General features: G+C 31.4%; 3 protein-coding genes across 3 annotated transcripts in view; 2 read left to right on the plus strand and 1 right to left on the minus strand.

Annotated features, from left to right (window-relative positions):
- The window catches only part of LOC108747280 (proline-rich protein 4-like), a 2,522-nt gene extending 772 nt beyond the window's left edge, over positions 1-1,750 (plus strand). Inside the window, exon 2 of the mRNA XM_018484663.1 lies at positions 230-1,750. Coding sequence (XP_018340165.1) covers positions 230-1,354 — 1,125 coding nt within the window. The 3' untranslated portion in view covers positions 1,355-1,750. The remainder of the gene's footprint in view (positions 1-229) is intronic.
- The window catches only part of LOC108747270 (angiotensin-converting enzyme-like), a 70,465-nt gene that overhangs the window by 23,091 nt on the left and 24,566 nt on the right, over positions 1-22,808 (minus strand). The gene's annotated exons all lie outside the window — the stretch shown is intronic.
- Positions 7,550-9,697, plus strand: LOC108747279 (proline-rich protein 4-like). Its single transcript, XM_018484662.1, has 3 exons — positions 7,550-7,630; positions 8,295-8,514; positions 8,636-9,697. Exons 1-3 carry the CDS (start codon positions 7,619-7,621, stop codon positions 9,559-9,561), a joined length of 1,158 nt encoding a protein of 385 aa, XP_018340164.1. The 5' UTR covers positions 7,550-7,618; the 3' UTR covers positions 9,562-9,697.

The following is a 22,808-nucleotide window of genomic DNA, read 5'->3' on the forward strand; positions in this document are numbered from 1 at the left end:
TTTGCAACACGCGATATCGGAGAGACGCTTGTGCATTATTGCATACGTTATTGGATAGAAAAGTTTAACCTTGCGGATGCAATATTTTCAATCAGTTCTCTTTGATGTGCGTCATTCAGTTAGAGATTGCGCCATCAGTCTTGAATGCGCTGATCGTAACACTGGCATTATGTTACATTGTAAAATGTATATATCATTATATAAGAACAAATGACGCGTATATTTTCAGGTCTACGTGGCAGTTGCTGCCCTCGTGGTTGCGACAGTACTGTCGGAGGAGACCGCGAAAGTCGAGAAATCGGTAAAGTCCGAGAAGAAACAAGAGAAGCGTGGTCTTCTAGGTCTTGGTTACGGTTACGGTTATGATGGCGGATACGACATTGGATCTGGTGGACACGTCGGCCTTGATGTAGGCGGTGGATATGGCGGATACGGAGGAGACTTTGGCGGAGGATATATTGACGGTGGTCATCATGAGCATCATGTTAAGACCGTGACCCTTGTGAAGAACGTCGCCGTGCCCTATCCAGTGGAGAAGCACGTGCCTTATCCGGTTGAGAAGCCCGTACCGGTCCCCGTCAAAGTGCCTGTACCACAACCGTACCCAGTTGAGAAGCACGTGCCTTATCCGGTCAAGGTCCTCGTGAAGGTGCCCGTGCATGTGCCCCAGCCGTACCCAGTAGAGAAGAAGGTTCCCTATCCGGTGCACGTACCAGTCGACCGTCCCGTCCCGGTCAAGGTTTACGTACCACAGCCTTATCCAGTTGAAAAGCACATTCATGTTCCGGTAAAAGTAGCAGTGCCGCAACCGTACCCTGTCGAGAAGCCAGTACCGGTACCGGTGAAAGTTCCAGTTCACATACCCCAACCCTACCCAGTTGAGAAGCTCGTACCCTATCCCGTGAAAGTTCCAGTTGATCGTCCCATCCATGTACCTGTACCCAAGCCCTATCCCGTACACATTGAGAAGCACGTGCCTTACCCAGTCGAGAAGCCAGTACCCTACCCCGTGAAAGTTCCAGTTGACAGGCCAGTGCCCTACCCCGTGCATATCGAGAAGCCCGTGCCCGTCCACGTTAAAGTACCGGTACCGGCGCCGTATCCAGTAGAGAGGCCAGTACCTTACCCGGTCGAAAAACCCGTGCCAGTAGCAGTCAAGATTCCAGTCGACAGGCCGTACCCCGTTCACGTCGAGAAGCCTGTGCCTTACGCCGTGGAGAAGCCTGTACCTTACCCAGTTAAAGTACCGGTGGCTGTGCCCGTCCATCACGAGCACCATGGACATGGCGGCTATTACGCTGGTGGATACGAGGGTGGATACGGAGGTGGTGATTTAGGCTACGGTCACCACTAATATCGTCACCTCCCAGCTGGTTTTCCGTTATCGTCGTGCAAAAGATTTCATTTTGCGACGATGACGGATAGCCGATGAGGATTGTCTTAGGTTACGAATGTTACCGATCCGAAACGTTGCCGTGCAGTGCAGCGATATCTGCCACTTTGTACCTGGATCGGAATCGGGGACGATCTCTGGTAGACGATCGCGTACCGGACCATCGTATCTTCGAATCCGATCGCAACGAGGACGCGGCACGGCGACGTGTGCCAGTTAGGAAGAACGAATGACCAGTAGGGATGTACTCGTCTTTAGCGATCTTCGCTCGAGAGCAACTTGCTTGTCTTACTTTTGTACCGATATTAGCAAAGTATATGTATTTTTTTACGGAAACGAAATAAATATTAATGTAAAGTAATCGCGCCTTATGTACTTACTTACTTTTCCCATATTCTATATATAATATTTCCTTTTTCCTAAAAAAGTTTCTAGAAGATAAGGAAAATAAAAGTTTATACAAAAATATAATGTTAAAAGTTCGCGTAATTATTCAATTTTTTCAGTTTTTAAATTAGAAGTTAAACTGAAAAGATTGTAAATGAACAACATAAATGAACAAAAATAAATAAGGCTTAATACTATTTGTAATTTTGTATAAATATATTTACATTATACATACTTTGTTAATATTATATACGCAATATGTAAGTATGATGTTGTATTATTTAAAAAATGTATAAAGGATAGATGTAAAAAAGGAAAATGTTATTTATCAAGAAAAAAACATCAAGACCAATAGCTTTTCTTAAAACATCTTAGACTTTTGCTCTTTTCTACTAGTAATTGATAAATGTCATTGCATTCTATCGACAGCACGAAATTAAATGATAAGTTGTCGACCCAATTTCCGGAGGCAACGAGTTTCCGCCAAATCGATAACCTTGATCATAATTCACTCTGCACTTTCAATCTCATCTTAATTCTTCAAGAATAATCACAAGACGTTTAAGAATAAATTCGATATAACTAATGTTTCATTAAATTCATTGCTTCGGCTTTTATTATCCTACATTTTTCGAATTTCTCCAGGGAAATATGAAAGTTTGTTGTAAGTGAATTCTCAAGGGAGTGGTCTACTTTTCCCTTTAGAGAAATTACCAATTCAATCCAGAAAATTAAATGGTTGTAACAAAACTGGAAATAAGTATTCCTTCTTGGAAGCGTTCAATAAAAATTTATATACAATTACGCAGAATATTATCCAATATGTACCTTCCATAATTTTAATTATCATCGATCTTATGGGCCAAATTTTCTCGTAAAATTTTAGAAATAGCAGCGATTTTTAATAAAATTATATCATTGCTTTTGTTACACATATTCTTGTAAAAAAGGATAAAACTGCGATTTATTATGTGAGTTTTTAACTTAGATATAAATCTGACAAAGAGTCTCCTGGGATAAAACGCGAAGAAAGAAAAAGATAATAGAAGATACTTCGCTTTATTTCGTTGTATCAATTTACAATAAATTCCTATGGTGCATCAAAGGCATAACGGAATGAAGAAGGGGCTCGAAAGGGCGCGATCGATCTTTGATTATTCGCGGCAAAGGATCCCCTGGCGCCATTGCGGTGCCGTTGTCGGAGGTGAAGCCAATGCATCCGCGACTAATTTCTGCACGACCCACTTTGGTCGGAGCGCGCACGTTGGCTTTGCCACTTGACTCACGACTTGAAGCAACGACTTACATGCTCGTCTCCGCGCTACGAGCACGGGAACGGTTATGCAATCGCGCCATTAGCGCACGCGACGTCGAGGCTGAAAGTAAGAGTCTCTCCCCTTCGCCATCGTCTTGTCGCATCGAGAAAGATCGCGCGTTGGCCGCGAAGTCTCTACTTCCCCTTTCGTCCGTTTTCCAGGTCCACCGGAGTCCTTTCGCTTCCTCTATCTTTCCCGCCGCTCCTCTTCGCCTTAACTCGCGAAACCGTTCCATCTAAGACAATTTGCGCGGAGCGCAAAACGACATCACTGCTCTTTATTAAAAAAATATTGCGCTCCGTAAAGTCTTAAGATCACGAACGCCGTAGCGTAATGTGAGAAGGCTGGTAGCTTGCTTAAATGTCAGAGCTTTTACGGACTTTAAATTATATTCACAGTTTAAAGCTTTCTTCCTTGTACATAAATTGAAGAACTTTTCATCGTTTTAATAAACATTTATAACTTGATATTTAATCATGACAGAAGATTAAATTCTCGATCGTTTTGATGATCGCTGGTATGATGAAGAAGATAGATCAGATTTCGTATATATAATTATCTTTATACACATCCTTATATATATTCCATAAAAAATTACGACATTTAATTTATTAATTTCAACTAAGAGAATTTCATTTTTTAAATAAAATCGTATTGCCTAAACTAATAATTTAAATTTTGCCATGCTTATCCTTCGTGGTTAGTAATTCTGTTATGAAATTTCCTATCATCTAATTGAGTTAGAGTGAGAGGATCTCAAGCCAGTTATTTGACATTTATATATGATATTCGTTTTATCTTTGAAACGAACTGCCCACACAGCGCTACATATCGCAATCAAACGAGAATAATTTTAAAGATATCCCGATTTTTAGAAATTAACGAAACTTTTAAACATAAAAGGTTAAATTGACTTAAATAATTCGTTTTAATTGCGTCCAATTAAATTATTATTTCGTGGCATTTTTTGAATTAAGTATTCAATATTTTTATATAAGTTATTAGTCATTAATGTTTAAAAATTAAATTGAAGACAGTTGAATGCTTGAAACATATACATTTTTCAGAGAGAGTCTCAAAAGGAACGTTGTTTCTCTGAACTGTTTTGGACGACGGTAACCGGTAAAGCAGCTAGTCACTTTTACATTTACTGATACAATCTAAAGACATTTAATATATTTTCTAAATTAAATTATTTTTTTCATTAAATTAGATAATACGGAAGAGTTCATTTCACGCACCAAACAGCTTACGCAAAATCAAATTTTTTAAAACAAAAAACTTATTATTACTATATTTGTTACAGAAAAAGCAAACTATTTCCTAAAAGCTATTTTTGTTAAAAATTTTTGTTCAGTTATTGTAATTTATTGTAAACAATGAGCCTAGTTCCTCCATCACAATCTGATCGTATCTTTTATTTTGTATTATTATTATATGCGGATACCTTAATTTATTACGATTCATGATGATTATCTGGAATGTATATCGTGAGAAATAATATCGACTGTAGCTACCGTAGACAATGTTTAAGCGGCAATTCGTATTCAAGATTAATATGCTTTAAATTGCATTGTGAGAACATGATCACGATAAGCGAAAGTAATGACGCGAACGTATCATGATCCACTTCATACTCTTGGTGATCGACATTTGTATAGGGGCGTTTTATTGTAATTGCTAATAATGAATGACAATTGTAATTTCAACCTAGGATATAAACTGGCGTTATCATAAGTCGCGGTCGGTACAGTTCGAAGTAAAATAATATAGTCTTTCCTCTATATAAATCGTATATCGATTATTAATGATAGTAATTTGATGTAGTGATAAGTGTTTGTGATATAATAATTATACGCAATTAGTAATAATTATCGCGTTAATGTTTCAGAACTAAATAGAAACATAAAAGTCAAAAAATTAAATAATAAATATATAATTAAAACCTTTTTTCCTTTGCTGTTTTTTTCCCTGCTATTATACTGCCTTATTTGCGCTAGAAAGTACGTATCTAATAACACAACGATCTTGAGAGTGAAGGCAAAATCTATATATTAAAGATGTTAAGAAAGTTTACGAGCGTACAAATATGTAGTTCCGCCGTTATTAAGAAAACATTAATTGCGAAGGTAGATTTACGCACGAAGCTTATTTGCTTTAATCCGCAAATATCGCATTTAATAAGTTACGAATCATTGATTTACAAATCATCTTCTCTTTTCTTCTAGTAAATAAGTTGTCGATGTTAGTGGCGAACGTTTTCAGGCGTAAATCGAAAGAACTGAGAGTTTAAGCGCGGCATGTAAATTGAAAGTACATAATTGAAAAATACATTGAAATATAAATTATTACCCTATGATTAGTCTCACAAGACTGATTTCTCAACTAGATGGTCATTATAAGTGTGTGAGACTGGAGATTATTATTATTATTATAATTGCTACGTCAATACGCGTGATTTAAAAAACATATTCTAAGCTCTAAGCAGAGACTCCGATAAATTTATTCTTATTACGTTTGTATTTGCGCGCGCTAATACGCTTCTTCCTTCATTTTATCGCTTGACGAAATCTTGTGTATTTATGTCATAATCTAGATATCCGGAAGCGTGAAGCACTGCACGTTCAAAGCGCTCCGTTCGCGCTTCCGCTCTCGGCTTCCTCGTCCTCGAGACGAATACAATAAATTCTCGCGAAGGTGCTTATTCCCAAGAATTTTGATGACATTGTCATCGTGCGAAAAAGTGTCGAACTGCAATCTCGCGTTAAAATGTTAATTAGATTTGAAAGCAACGCGCCGCGTTTCTCCCGGCTTGTGCATCTTCGACAAAAGACCCGCGCGCGCGCGCGTCTGATTGACCAAAAACTCTCTCTCCGTTTTTGCGATCCATCATGAAAAATTCGCAAACGATGTTCGCGAAATCGCGGGTAATGACGTGTGGACTGCACGACTAATTATCGTGATAATGCGCTTGCTTTCGAGCGTCAAATATTTGACGCGCGTACGCGTTGGAAGGCGATAATGAAAATCGAATCGCATGACCATCGCGAAAAATCGTAAAATATAAAACGACGTGTGCACAATGTGAAACAACGAGGTCATCATTTTCTCCTCGCGACGGAATAATCGAATTACTCATATACGATTGCACTAAAATGCGATCTCATTGCAGTGTCACGCCATTTTACTACTGTTATTTCTTCTTTATCTCTTTTACGAACCAAAATCTATGTAACTACATAATTTTACGTGGCTGTATAATCGATGTGTTCTCCTTGCGCGATATTATCATTTCAGATAACGAAGATAGATACTGTATAACTTAAACGGTTCAATAAGTAATTCAGTACGAAACGAGTTCAAGCATTAAAGAAAATGGTTTATATAATTTTATTAATATCGATATTAGATAATTCTCTTGCTCTTAAGTAAAGGTAAACGTAGTTTGTACTTGTATAATCAAAACGTTTATGTAATTCGAAATTAATCGGAGTACGTTCACCATAATTGCGAAATTCACTACGCCTCTTGATTGGTGCGCTTGTCACGAAATGCTGTCAATTATGATTTTTGGAGGAGTGCTGATAAATATATTTTCAGCGATTACCGTGGAACAGGTTGTTCAGCCTTTCTGCGCAAGTTTCCATAATCACGTCAACGTGAAAAGGTCTTTGACACTTTTCACTTTCTGCGTATGACGGCTTATCTTAGCGAAGCGGCGATGCGTAGCGGGGAAGTTTACTTCACTGAATTTATAGTCATATTTACGTTTTCAAGTGACCAGTTATATTTCCGGCAGTAAAGACGTTGTCACGCCATCCAAACAAGTAACATAAAACTCAATAATGATAAGAATCGTAGCTGTGTAGTGCAATTTATGTAATTGGTATATTAAAGATTTATCGCTTCAGATTGCTATCAGAGTTCTAAAAAGTCGTTTTCTTTGGATTAAATATTTTTATTAGATACAAAAATATATGATTTTTTTTAAATCATATTTTTTAATTTTATGTTTGATTTCTTATTCTTCTTCCTTTATTCATGTTTTTAAATAATAGATGTATATTTTTTATTTACATATAATAAATGCGACAACAATTCAAGATCACGATCAAGCAACAGTGTGGGAAAATGTCAACGTTCTATTAAAAAAGTGAACGGCTTTTGTCACCGAAACAATGTCATTCTCTTTACAGATACATATTAACCAATTTTCACATATTAAACACATTCTCTTTACAAACATTAAAACCAGCAGATGCTGGTGTTTTTCTATATAATTCTTGTTGCAAAAAATTTTCACTTTCGTCTTGCGAATATAATGAAACGCGAAAGTGATCCATCCCCTCCTGAAGAAGACATCGCGTGCACAGCCTCTAGATCAGTAACACGCCTCTGGCAGCAACATATATAAGATGGTAAAAGGTATACGACTGATCTATTTACTGTTAACTTCAGCAACGTGCTCGAAGAGAGAAGAAATTGTCTCTAGAGAGAAGATCGTTCTATTATTTTGTTCAAGATGAGACATAGGGTATACCATTTTATTCTATTAGGACATTCAGTGCTGTGTCGAGTGTTGAAAATTAAACAGTGTTATATATTGTATAAATTTTCTTCTTAAATAGTGTGTTCGTATTAGCAAAAATAATGTTTATGTGAAAATTTCGTTAAAGTGCGACAAAGTGCATAATATAAAATAATTTTTTATTATAATTTTATTATTTTTCATTTTTTCTTTTTTCACAACTTTGTAATATTATTTTTATAAAGTATAAATTTATGTATTGAAATCTATAATTATGTTAAAACAATTGAATTAATTATTTCAGAAAACTAAAATATTTATAAGAATAAGAAAAATTTTCTATTTAAAATTTTTCTTTATTAAATAAAATATAACATAAATGTGTTTGCTTGTTGCATATTTTAAATTTAATAATATAATTTTTAGGAAAAAATATAATTAATCTTTTTTTATTTATTTAATAGAAATATAAAAAAAATGTATTTAGTATTTGTATCTTATTCAAATAATTTATATGTATTAAAATATGGTAAACGTTACTTTCCTGTTTAAAAGGTTACATTTTTTTCTTTTAAACTGGAAATACGAGTGATGTAGAAATATTTTAAATAACTTTTATTTAAAAATGCGGAAGAAATTTATGAAATCGCTTGAATTTTGCTGTTTGCAGAGATACGCAAAGTTTTTATTGCCACTCTTTATGGCTACTGCAATGAGTGTTCCGATTCACAATTATGATAGACGCATATATAAGTACAATCATTTTCCCACGACACGATATATTCGTCAAATTATGCCTTTTCACACAACACGAAGAGTCAATTATATCGCAGAAGGAAATATTCACAACACAAATGTACTCAGAACTGAACAACAGGAGTCTAAAGATAGTAAGTATTTTAATAAAATTTACAATGTAAAAAATAACACATTTGTTTATATCGATATTATAAAAAAATTTATTATATAAGATTTATTAGACTAAACTTAATTCGACAAATAATTGTTTAGTTTCAGGATCTCACGTTCAACATTTTAAACGTGAGCTTGAATATGGATACGAAAAAAACTTTGGTGAATTATTGAATAGCGGAGGAGACAGTGGACAAAGCGTATATGGTTACCAAGTACCAGAAAACGACGATAAAACTGTTACGATCGTAAAGAAAGTCGCGGTACCGTACCCTGTAGAAAAGACTGTCCGATATCCTGTGATCAAAAGAATAATGTATCCGATTAAAGTGCCAATTCCGCAGCCCTATGCGATCGAGAAGAAAATACCGTATCCCGTAAAGGTCTTTGTCAAAGTACCTGTTAAAATTCCACGTCCGGTGCCGGTCGTCAAGGAGGTTCCATATCCGGTTAAAGTACCGGTGGATCATCCTGTTCCGGTCAAGGTGTATGTCCCAAAACCATATCCCATCGAGAGAAAAATACATTATGAAGTAAAGATCCCAGTACCGGAACCATTCCCTGTAGAACGAAAAGTACCGGTGCCGGTGAAGATACCGATACGTATACCTCAGCCCTATCCGGTCGAAAAAATCATTCATTACCCTGTAAAGGTCACGGTAGACAAACCGGTACCGGTTCCGGTACCAAAACCATATCCGGTAGCAATCGCAAAGCCGGTTCCGTATCCCGTTGAGAAGCCGGTGCCGGTACCGATTGAAGTGAAGGTGGAACGACCAGTACCAGTTCCGGTAGACCATCCAGTGCCGGTCAAGGTAAATGTTCCGGTACCGGAGCCATATTTGGTTGAAAAAGACGTACCGTATATCGTAGAGAAGTTCGTACCTGTACCAGTAAAGATACCGATAGAGAGGCCTGTGCCAGTTCATGTGAGCAAACCAGTCGAGTATCATTACGAAAAACCCGTTCCCTATCCGATTAAGCTACCGGTCGCGGTGCCAATAGAAGAAGGTACCGAACACTGATAGATGTAAAAGATGTAGTTTCATAGAAATGAATTATTATTGGACATAAATGTATATATTGGACATAAACTGCCAGAGGCTTCGTACTTTGAGCATGACATTTTTCGGTTTGAATAATAATCGAAAAAAATATAACATTTAGAAGCGTTGAACGTATCACAAACAAATAAGATTAAATTCAGCCTTTTAATATAAGACTAATAATTTAATATAATAAAGTAAAGAAGTTATTACGTTTGTATTGTTTTCTCTTAAGATAGATATTTATTTAAGTGATATGAAATTTTTACTTTTTAATGCGCATGTTTATATGCCATTTTTACAATATATGTAAATATATGTATTTATATTGTTATTGCACTCGGCATATTTTGACAGAATTACAATCTTCATCATATTATTGCTGTGAATCTGAAGATACGGTAGTGTCTCGGCACTATTATTGTAACGTTGTGAAAATAAATAATTGTCTTTAATAAAAAAGTTGCTCCTAATACCACATTTCGATTTAAAAATTAATATCTTTCCGTTAAATTTAAGATAGTTAATCTTAATTCTTGTTTCTATAATAAATGTCAATTAACAGCTTTACTGAGAAAAATTAACGAGTGAAAAAAAGACAATTTAAAAAATAATTAAAATAATTTTAATTTCATTAAATTGCTTGCAATTTAATTTGTGATATTATTATCTCTGAGAGGGATTAAAGATTACGTTTTAAAACCGAAAATTAATTTGGCTAATTTACAGAACTGGATATATACAATATATATATAGAATATTCACATCGAAATATTTTAACTAGGATCCAGAACAGATTAATAAGGACTTTTCATATGTAATTGAAGTTTGGGCTTACTTTTAATTTTTGCTTCACGAATGTTTCAAACTTTAATCACATACTGTTATGTTACTTAGTTGTGATACATGTGTCACATGCAATCTAATGTCATAACGTCATTTATTGTGGTTAATTAAAAAATTTACCATATATTACGAATATTTACGTGCAATCATTTCTATAAACTGCGTTTTATAGAAAAGAACAGACATTCCTTAGTCAAATCACGGTCTGCTGTTAGCTGTTGTATTTTGCACAGATCAATTATATATCATTCCAGTCTTAATTGAGGCGAAAGTGAATTCGACTGGATATTGAAGCTATGACAGAAAGAGGTTTTAATGATTGAACGTATCGCAAAAGTTAATTGTAAACTTTCAACTAATTGTACTGTTTTAGATCAAGTTACTCGTTAATTCATTCCGGTGAGGCTGTTAATTGACAGCTGTTAATTGACAATAATTGTAGAAACAAGAATTAGGATTAACTACATTAAATCTAACGGAAAGAATATTAAATTTTAAATCAAAATTTGGGATTGGAGCAATTTTTTATTAAAAATAATTGTTTATTTTCACAAGTTTACAGTAATTTAATAAAATTAAATTTATGTTATTTACTTCTTTTAATTAAGTTTAATTAATTTTAAGTAATTATTATTATCATTTAATTTACAAAGTGTATAATTGTTAATCATGGGAGTTAATTAATCACTAAAAGTATTGCAAGATTAAAAAATTATTAATATACTATATACCTCCTAACACAGAAAAAACCTATAATAACCTAACATTAATATTCATTAACCTATAATAAATATTAATGTTTAATTTTTTTAAATACTATCCGTTTTAGATGTTCCAATTCGTATTTTCTTTGTTCTATATAACACTCTGCACTAGTCAAGGACACGCATTGTCTGGCTGGACGTTGTGCCAGAAGGTGGTGAGTGTGCGCTAAATTGTAGTCAGGTAATCTAAAATTTTCTTATGTATATTTTGATTATTGTTTAAATTTATCCATTATTTTTTCCTTCAATTTATTTCGTAAGACTCTAATATTAATTTGTTCTTAGATTTTTATATCATTTTGAATCCTATTTTAGTAATTTTTGATGAAATTTAATTAATTTTATAAAATATTGGGATAGGGATATATTAATAGATTTTGAGGGTAAGTTATAACATTATTAATACTTGCCCCATGATTAATTTTAAGAATGTAAAGAGGACAGTTTTTAATAAAAATGATCAAGAAGAATAGTTTTGCATTATATGTGATAAAATCTACGAAGATGGTACTCTTGCCGAGGAATAAGTATAATATACATATATTGTGTAAGCATTGGGTTCACGTGAAATGTGTTAAAGGTAACACTGTCTCATTTATTTGTATTTAAATGTCATTTTGACGATGATGAATAGCCGTGGTTTTTTTTTATTAAGACAATAAGTTTATTAAATTGAAGACTGACTAATATAATAAGAATACTATACTATAATTTTTATATTTAACAATTAAAATTGAAAAAGGTTCCAAAGATTAAATCAATTAAAAAGAAATTAATGCCAATGAGATCTGACACAGTTATACGTGTGTAGTCAAATACACTGGGCAACAAAATTAACGCAACACCTGTTTCACTCTGCAAAAATAGGCAAATTTCAAGATACAATACCTTCGTCAAAAATTGTCGTACCGGGATACTTAAAAAAGCATTTTACAGGTAGAAACCTCTACTTTTCAGATCGCTACTTAAAAAACCGGTGTCGTGAAGATTTTATGAAATTACACCAACATAAATGAAGATACATCAGACCTCAAAATTTTTTATGAAATTTGCAAAGCTCCACAGAGTGAAATAAAAATTGTATACAAATGCGATTTACATCATTCGAAAGAGTAAATCTTTACCTTTAATTTACTTTTCGACAAAGCTTCGTACGATTTTTCTTTATCAAGTTATTAAATATTGAAACAAAAAAGCTATTTTTCCTGCAACGTTGAAGAACTTCATGAAAAAAAAAACGTACAGAACTTTATAAAATAGTAAATTAAAGGTAAAGATTTACTCTTTCGAATGATGTAAATCGCATTTGTATATAATTTTTAATCCAATCCGTGAAACTACGCAAATTTCGTAAAAAATTTTGAGATTTGATATTCTTTATTTATGTTTATGTAATTTCATGAAAACTCCACCAGACCGTTTTTTAAGTAACAATCTGAAAAGTAGAGGTTTCTACCTGTAAAATGCTTTTTTAAACATCCCGATACGACAATTTGTGACGAAGTTATTGTATCATGAAATTTGCCTATTTTTGCAGAGTGAAACAGATGTTGCGTTAATTTTGTTGCCCAATGTATAATCTATATATTACGGAAAGCATTAATTTATTGTTTCATCAATCATCTTTATAGTATGTTTAGCCAATCAGAGAAGATATGTTTTTAGAAAAGATGCAGACAATTTAATCTCAGTTTGTAGCTAAATACGTGAACATTACACAAAAGTAACAAAAAGTAATGAAGTAATATGCAATTATTGTATTGATAAAAACTTTATACGTGTTAATCGCGTAGATTATTTACATAAGCACTTGGTAAAGATACATCCAGACAAATTAACAAAAGAAGAGAAAAAAGAAATTAACTTCTACTAGATTTGGGATTATTTTACCTTAAAAGCCTTCAAAGGCAACATGCAATTTATGTAAAAAATTTCTTATTTGCATAAATATATATAATTTAAAAAGTCACTTAAAGTTAATTTACAAGTAAGCATACTCCAAATATACAAAGAATTAGTAAATGTACTAAAAATATATAATTAATTGTAATAAAACTATAAATATTAACAAAAATGTAACTGAGATTAGAGTAGCCATTATGGAAAATGTATCAAACATGCGTATGCGCAAATGCGATATAAAGATGCATCTATTCGTGTTAATTGTACATAACTTTATATTTTGTAGTTTTATTGAGTACAAAATTCATCTCTGAATTTAAACTTACTATCACCATGTGTAAAAGAACTTGTAATAATCGATCCATCTTTATTTTTCCCAGGAATGATTCGATTGATAGAATATTTGAATTTACTTGATTACTACATTTCATTGTACATTCGCTTTTAAATATTCGTATAATAAGATTTCTATAACTGATATTTTGTTGATAATGGAGTAGTGCATAAAATTGAAGACAATAATTATACTGCATTTTTTATCACTCTTTAAATCCTTTCTTATATAAATGTAGGAAATCCGGTCCAAGTACCGATAGTGCAATAAATAACGAAAGCAATTGATATAACGATCCAAATTGAAATATAAGTTTGAGAAAAGCGAAATATCAAGAACCATCTAACTCATTAAACTTATCTAATCATTATGTACAGATAAAACAGAAGCACTTAATGAGTAACTATAGCTGCTTTGCATTAACTATAATACATATAAGTAAATCATTGTTGGGACTGTTGCGAGAATAGATGGTACCGAATACCCAGGCACCGTCGGTGTCATGGCGAACAGACACGAGAAATCAGACGGTGTTGAAATGAATAGCGAACTTTAACGATTACAGAGAGATGTGCTGCTGAGCTTTATTCGAGCTTTAATAACAATGTTCGTTAAGCGATATACATACATAGAAGTACCGAGAGGTAACCTTAGCCTCGCGACAAAACAGAAAAGGTCGCGAATGGATATGTCGTATAAAGTGAAATCAACAGCTGATTGATACATATCTGTGTAACTGATATATGGTAAACAGTCGCGAATTTTGAAGGAATAGTTTCAGTGCCGGTAAGCGCGTGTAGACTAGAAGAACTATTGGAATAACTGCTGAACAAGCGATAACGAGACACGTGTTTAACAACGTAATTAATGTAAGTCTTAATGTGATATGCCGATATGATTAATTAGCACCTCGATTATCTACTTGGTTTAATTTAAACAATCATAAACATACAATTTTCTATACAAATATAATCTATCTATTACGGGAAACAATTAATTATTGTTTCATCAGTCATCTTTATAATATTATATGTAGCCAATCAGAGAAGTTATTATTTCAGGGAAGCAGCACACAATCTAATCTTAGTTCGTCGCCGTATACGTGAACATTACAGAGAATTAACAAGAAGTAATGAAGTAACATGCAATCATTGTAATTTAGAAATCATTGTAAATGTTCATTCCTTAGATATTTTACATAAGCACTTGGTAAAAGCACATCCAGACAAATTAACAGAAGAAGAGAAGAAAAACGTGAAAATCAGGTGGGTTTGGGACTATTTTACCTTAGGCGATTCAAGGGCAACATGCAACTTATGTGGAATATCACTTAGTAGCAGAAGATTATCGAATTTAATCATACATTTAAAGTTAACTCACCAGTAAGTATACCCCAAATATACGAGAAATTAATAAATATACAAAAAAATATATAAGTAATTGTAATAAAACTATAAATATTAATTAAAAAAAAAATGTAACGGAGATTAAGGTAGATATTATGGAAAAATATATCAAAAATATATCATGCGTGTCAGAAAATGCGATATAAAGACACACCCATTCGTACTAATTGTACATAACTCTATATTTTGTAGTTTTATTGAGTACAAAATTCATGCCCGAATTTAAACTTACTATCACCATGTATAAAACAATTGGTAATATTCGACTATTTTTATTTTTCCCAGAAATGATTCAATCGATAGAATATTTGAATTTATTTTATTACTATATTCTACATTCGTTTTTAAATATTCGTATAATAAGATTCTTAAAACTCATAGTTTATTCAGTGTGGAATAATGTCTATAATTGAAAACAATACAATTACTGCATTTTTTATCACTTTTTAAGTCATTCCTTACATAAATGTAGGATATTTGGTCCAAGCCACGATGGTGCAATAAATAACGAAAACAATTCATATATCGATGCAAACAGGGATATGCGGAAGAAGAGAAAAGCGGAACATCAAGAACCAATAAATTTACCTAATAATCAATTACACGAATCTACAGAAGGAACAGAAGCGCTAAATGAGTAACTATAACTGCTTTGTATTAAATATAACATATTAGTAAATCATAAACATTAAATTTTTTATACAAATATAATCTATCCATTACGGGAAACATTCATTTATTGTTTCATCAATTATCTTTATAATACGTATAGTCAATCATGGAAGTTACAATACTTTTTCAGGGAAGCAGGACACAATCTAATCTTAGTTCGTTGCTGGATACGTGGACATTACAGAGAATTAACAAGAAGTAATGAAGTAACATGCAATCATTGTAATTTAGAAATCATTGTAAATGTTCATTCCTTAGATATTTTACATAAGCACTTGGTAAAAGCACATCCAGACAAATTAACAGAAGAAGAGAAGAAAAACGTCAAAGTCAGTTGGGTTTATGACTATTTTACCGTAGGCGATTCAAAGACAACATGCAACATATGTGGAATATCTTTTAATACCAGAAAAATATTTAATTTAAGCAGACATTTAAAGTTAACTCACCAGTAAGTATACTCCAAATATACGAAAAATTAATAAATATACAAAAAAATATATAAGTAATTGTAATAAAACTATAAATATTAATTAAAAAAAAAATGTAACGGAGATTAAGGTAGTTATTATGGAAAAATATATCAAAAATATATCATGCGTGTCAGCAAATACGATATAAAGACACACCTATTCGTACTAATTGTACATAACTCTATATTGTGTAGTTTTATAGAGTACAAAATTCATTCCCGAATTTAAACTTACTATCACCATGTATAAAAGAATTGGTAATATTCGACTATTTTTATTTTTCCCAGAAATGATTCAATCGATAGAATATTTGAATTTATTTTATTACTATATTCTACATTCGGTTTTAAAAATTTGTATAATAAGATTCTTAAAACTCATAGTTTGTCCAGTGTGGAATAATGTATATAATTGGAAACAATATATTTACTGCATTTTTTATCACTTTTTAAATCACTCCTTACATAAATGTAGGATATTTGGTCCAAGCCCCGATGGTGCAATAAATAACGAAAGCAATTTATATAACGATGCAAACTGGGATATAAGTGAAGCGGAACATCAAGAATCTTTAAACGTATCTAATTATCAATTACACGAATCTACAGAAGAAACAGAAGCACTTAATGTGTAACTATAACTGCATTGTATTAAATATAATACATATAAGTAACTCATAAACATTAAATTTTCTACACAAATGTAATGTATCTATTACGGGAAACATTCATTTATTGTTTCATCAATTATCTTTATAATACGTATAGTCAATCATGGAAGTTACAATACTTTTTCAGGGAAGCAGGACACAATCTAATCTTAGTTCGTTGCTGGATACGTGGACATTACAGAGAATTAACAAGAAGTAATGAAGTAACATGCAATCATTGTAATTTAGAAATCATTGTAAATGTTCAGTACTTAGATATTTTACATAAGCACTTGGTAGAAGCACATCCAGACAAATTAACAGAAGAAGAGAAGAAAAACGTGAAAGTCAGTTGGGTTTGGGACTATTTTACCTTAGGCGACTCAAAGACAACATGCAACTTATGTGGAATATCTCTTAATACCAGAAGAATTTCCAATTTAAGCAGACATTTAAAGTTAGCTCACCAGTAAGTATACTCCAAATATACGAGAAATTAATAAGTATACCAAAAAAATATATAAGTAATTGTAATAAAACTATAAATATTAATTAAAAAAAAAATGTAACGGAGATTAAGGTAGTTATTATGGAAAAATATATCAAAAATATATCATGAGTGTCAGCAAATACGATATAAAGACACACCCATTCGTACTAATTGTACATAACTCTATATTTTGTAGTTTTATTGAGTACAAAATTCATGCCCGAATTTAAACTTACTATCACCATGTATAAAACAATTGGTAATATTCGACTATTTTTATTTTTCTCAGAAATGATTCAATTGATAGAATATTCGAATTTATTTTATTACTATATTCGTTTTTCTACATTTGTTTTTAAATATTCGTATAATAAGATTCTTAAAACTCATAGTTTGTCCTGTGTGGAGTAGTGTATATAATTAAAAACAATATAGTTTCTGCATTTTTTATCACTTTTTAAATCATTCCTTACATAAATGTAGGATTGGTCCAAGCCTCGATGGTGCAATAAATAACGAAAACAATTCATATATCGATGCAAACAGGGATATGCGGAAGAAAAGAAAAGCGGAACATCAAGAACTAATAAATTTACCTAATAATCAATTACACGAATCTACAAAAGGAACAGAAGCGCTTAATGAGTAACTATAATTACTTTGTATTAACTTTAATACATGTAAGTAAATCATAAACATTAAATTTTTTACACAAATATAATCTATCTACTACGGGAAACATTCATTTAGTGTTTCATCAATTATCTTTATAATACGTACAGCCAATCAGGGAAGTTACTTTTTCAGGGAAGAGTATAAAAGTCTCGTATAAAAAGAACTAGCAATATTCAATCATTTTAATTTTTTCCAGGAATGATTAGATTGATAGAATATTTGAATTTATTTGATTGCTACCATCTTGATCGTTTTTAAATGTTTGAATAATAAGATTCTAACAATATAATAATTTTTAATATTTTTATGTAGTGGAATAATTAGTGTTCATAATTGAAAATAGTATCTCTACAGCCTTTTTATTACTTTTTTAAAATCTTTATATAAATGTAGGATATTATTTTAAAGTAACAGTGGAATAATTAACGCCAGCTATTCACAGGTAGTGATATGGTTGCAAACAGTAGGGGGGGGGGGATACCTCTAAAAAAAGCCAAACGTCTAAAAACTTTATTCAATTGAGCAAAAAATAAAAATTTGCATGAATGTACGGAAGGAACACGAGCACTTAACGAGTAATTATAATTGCTTTGCATTAATTATAACATCAATGTTTTGAATTTAATATAAAATTTTTTCTATACAAATATATTCTTTCTATTATATGAAACATTCTTGTATCGTTTCATCAATTACCTTTATAATAAGTACATTTAGTAGACAATTGAAAATTATTTTTTCAAGAAAGTAGCAGCCAATTTGATCCCAGTCGCTGGATACATGGACATCACAACAAATTGAGATGTAATAATGCAACATGCAATCAATAAAATAAAACATTCATTATATGTATTAGCCACTTAAATACTTTACAAGCTGACTTGGTAGAGGCACATCCAGATAAATTAACAGAAAAGGAGAAAAAAGAAATTGAATTCTATTGGATTTAGAACTATTTTATTATAAAACGCGACACAGAGACAACATGTAAAGCAACAATTAGGTACACGTGTGCAATTGATTTAAAAGAACGCTTAAAACGAATTCACGAGTAAGTATATTCCATATATACTAACGATTATTAATATTACCCGCGTGCTTTTGTGTATCATTTTTTCATATATTTTTTAACATAGTTAAATATTGTTATTAATCATATATTACAAGTTTTTACTTTGTAAAAAAATACAAAGTAGTACATAAAAGTATTCGAGTTGTTTTCTAAACGTAGCCAACAAGAAAAATTGCACCGTTTATTGTAAGATTGACTAATAATTGTAGTTTTTTAAATTATGAGTCTCTTACTAGGAAGAAAGACAAGGAAAATCTAAATTTTCTCAGTATTCTAATTTATCTAAGTTTTCTACAATAATTTTGATACATCATTGTACTTAGTCTGTTGTAGTTTACTGTACTTAAATAAATGTAGATATATATACATATATATATATATATATATTTTATATATATATTATTATTATTATTATTATTAGGCGTCAGGAACTCGAAAGCTCATTGCCGCAAATACCAAATCCCGCCACTGTTCCCGTCCCTGAGCCAGATCCCTCCATTTGTGACCCTCGTACCCCATCGTACCCCTCGTACCACAGAATAAAGGACTCCATATGTAGTATATAAATTCATACAAAATTATACAAGCATTTATAATTAGGCACAAAGGCATTTATCTCTATTGCTTGTGTTTTCGCATGTACGATTGAACGAGATTCAATATTTGATATTGTTTATTTTTTGATATTTTTTGTAGTAGAACTTCATTTATTGTAGAATTTTGCAGAACTTTTCGCCAAGAAAATTTTTATAATGATTGTATGTTTAAATCCAATATTTTTTAAAAGTAATAGCTGTCATATAATTGTCATGTTATATAATTATAACGTTGAATGCCAAATATTTTATTAAATTTTTGTTATTACCTGTATCTCAACAGATTCACACCAAACGCTTCAATTTCATTCTATCATATTGCAAAGAATCTTTTCGATTCTGACTCGGCAGAATATGTAAAATTATTTCATTCAGATGACAACTTATTTTTTAATGAAATTTTTGATTTCCTTTTAAACAAGGTTAATTTACATATTATGTACAAAACAAGTACATATATTGACGATTGAATTGACTATTTCGAAACTGAATGAACATTTGCGTTTACTTTTTTTATTTTTGTAAAGCACATATTTTATGGGACTCGTATAATATTATATAACATATTACTTTGAGCGTTTTTCTAACATTGTAGCATCGGCGAATTTTATGTAAAAATTAAATTAATGTTACATTAAAGCATCAACTTTTTAATTGATCATGGTTTGTTTCGGTGTAATTTTTCATTTTCAAGTTATTACAATTTTAATATAGATTTTTTTCTATATAATATATGAAAGTGATATGTATTTTATTTTATTTTAATTGTGTATTGTGTAGAAGTAATTTCATTTGTAATTTATTTATCATACATATACAGTAAGTGCAAAAAGTATTTGGCCAAGAAAATTTTTTATAAAAAAATCTTAATTGTAAAAAATAAATAATTAAATTTATTAGCAATTTTGCATAATGAATATATTCTGATCTAACATAAACATCTGAGCGTCGCATTTCTGATTTCAGAAGTTTAATTCTTCGACTGTACAAATACTTTTTGAGCATCCAAACTACACAATTTTTAATTTTCATTTATATTTTAAATTATATATTTTTTATAATTAATACATTTTTTTGATATATTTAATTTTGAGAAATATACAGTCTATTTTATTCTTTATGAGTAAGTTGTTAATTATTCAGAAGCAAGAAAATGAACGTCAATTATATGTTGATTCGACATCAAAATGGTATTGAGATCATCGTATTTGTATTGATTCGACATGAATTCGACACATTTCTCGCTGGATAATATTTACTTTTAAAAAATAAAGCTTTTTAAAACGTATTTTCTCTGCACGAATACTTTTTGCGCTCATTATATACTCAAATCATACTAAATCCAAAAGTAATGTGAAATAGACAAAATACATTATAGTTATTTTCAAATTAATATCTTTTGAAAGAAAAATTGTACCGGATGGACTTTAAAGCTGAAATAGAATGCACTTTAAAGCTGAAAACTCTCAAAATAGTCGTTTTCCATTTTTATGTAAATATAACTCTATAATTTAAAAAAAGATTTAATAACAAAAAAATAAATACCTTGAAATAACTTGAAAAATTATCCATAAGAAATAACTGATTTAGAATTTTACACTGCGAATGCAAGTGATTCGTTAATCTAGAACTCGAAAACATGTAGCCGAATGTGCTTGAATGCCTTAAAAAAGGAGTAAAAGTTCAGAAAAAATCGGATGTTTGGTTATCCTACTAGAAGTAACTATTTATAACGAAGTTACAGTTAGAGTTATTTTTTTCATTATCAGTAACTCCGACTTTATTCCTTTTTTTCATTTATATCTTCGTAAATTACATTTAGTTACATTTTATTGCTGTTGGTAACTAAATTAATTTATTTGATTCATGATATTTGCTAATCATTACGAACAAAATTATTTCGATGTATTTATTTTTCTGTGATTGTTTCTTTTTTATACATGTCTCAGAAACTTTTCAAGATGTCTTTAAAAAATGTTTTGTACAAAAATTTTATAATAAAATTATATGATAAATGCTTTAAATTTATTTCTCCTCACGTTAATAATATTTATAAAGAATAATTATTCTCTCTGTCCCATTTTAATCTTTAAAATTTTCCCAAGGTTCGTGGGTTTGGTTGTTTCAAAGACACGACTGTCTAAAGAATTTGGCAAAGTTTGATCTGATAAGAATGAAGCGTTGATTTAAAATTATATATTTTAAGGGGTACATGAGTAATACAATTTTGAGACCAAATATTGATTACATTCACTCACGCACGCCCACGCATACGTCCCCCACACGCGCGCGCGCACGTACGCACACATACACACGCACGCACGCACATACGCGCGCGCGCACACACACACACGCACACACACACACACACACAACCATACAATTTTTTTAGGTTAAACAATTTTTTTATTAAACAAATTAAATAACTTTCTTATTTATGTTTTTTAAATTAGTTAGGAATTTGATCAACAAGAATTAATAATTATCATAAGGAACGATTTTATTTATGCTAGAAGTTTTGATATTAAGTGCGGTTGAAATTAAATACTATTTTTTTGTAATATAGGACTGTTCCCATGAAATTTAATATTTTTGAAAGTATGCAAGAAGGATATTATTAATGTCATAAAATCCTGTCGATTAAGATGGGCAGGTCACGCGGCGCGTATGGATGAGAATCGAATTGCATATAAAGTACTAATTGGTAAACCGGATGGGAAAAGACCATTGGGTAGACCAAGACGTAGATGGGAGGATAATATTAGAATGGACCTTAACGAAATGGGGTACGAGGGTCACAAATGGAGGGATCTTGCTCAGGGACGGGAACAGTGGCGGGATTTGGTGTTTGCGGCAATGAGCTTTCGAGTTCCTAACGCCTAATAATAATAATAATAATAATAATAATAATGCAAGAAGGGCTGCCCAAGTCTTGCAACTTAACGAGTGCTATTATTTTAACCTTGGCGAATAAATGATAAAGATAAAATTTTAAGTATTTCGACTTTTTACTATTAGACGTATTTTTTTATATCGCTTTTGTACCATCTCTGATTAGTCCCGAATATTCCGTATATATCCGTTATAATGACAGAGCGAAATGTAGAAGAGAATCTAATTCCAGTTTGTCGCTAGATACGAGAATATTACACAAAATTAACAAAAAGTAATGAAGCATTATGTAATCAGTATAATTATAAATATATATCATTATATTTTATTTATGTTAAACGCACAGATACTCTACATAAGCACTTGGTAAAGGCACATCTAGACAAATTAATAGAAGAAGAGAAGAAAGAAGTTAAATTCTACTGGACTTAGGACTATTTCACCTTAAAAGGCGA

The sequence above is a fragment of the Trachymyrmex septentrionalis genome, unplaced genomic scaffold (assembly GCF_001594115.1).
Source record: "Trachymyrmex septentrionalis isolate Tsep2-gDNA-1 unplaced genomic scaffold, Tsep1.0 scaffold197, whole genome shotgun sequence".
NCBI lineage: Eukaryota > Metazoa > Arthropoda > Insecta > Hymenoptera > Formicidae > Trachymyrmex > Trachymyrmex septentrionalis.

Coding starts and splice junctions, on each gene's coding strand:
- LOC108747279 (XM_018484662.1), top strand. Junction 8,515..8,635: donor ACAACAGGAGTCTAAAGATA/GTAAGTATTTTA, acceptor ATAATTGTTTAG/TTTCAGGATCTCACGTTCAA.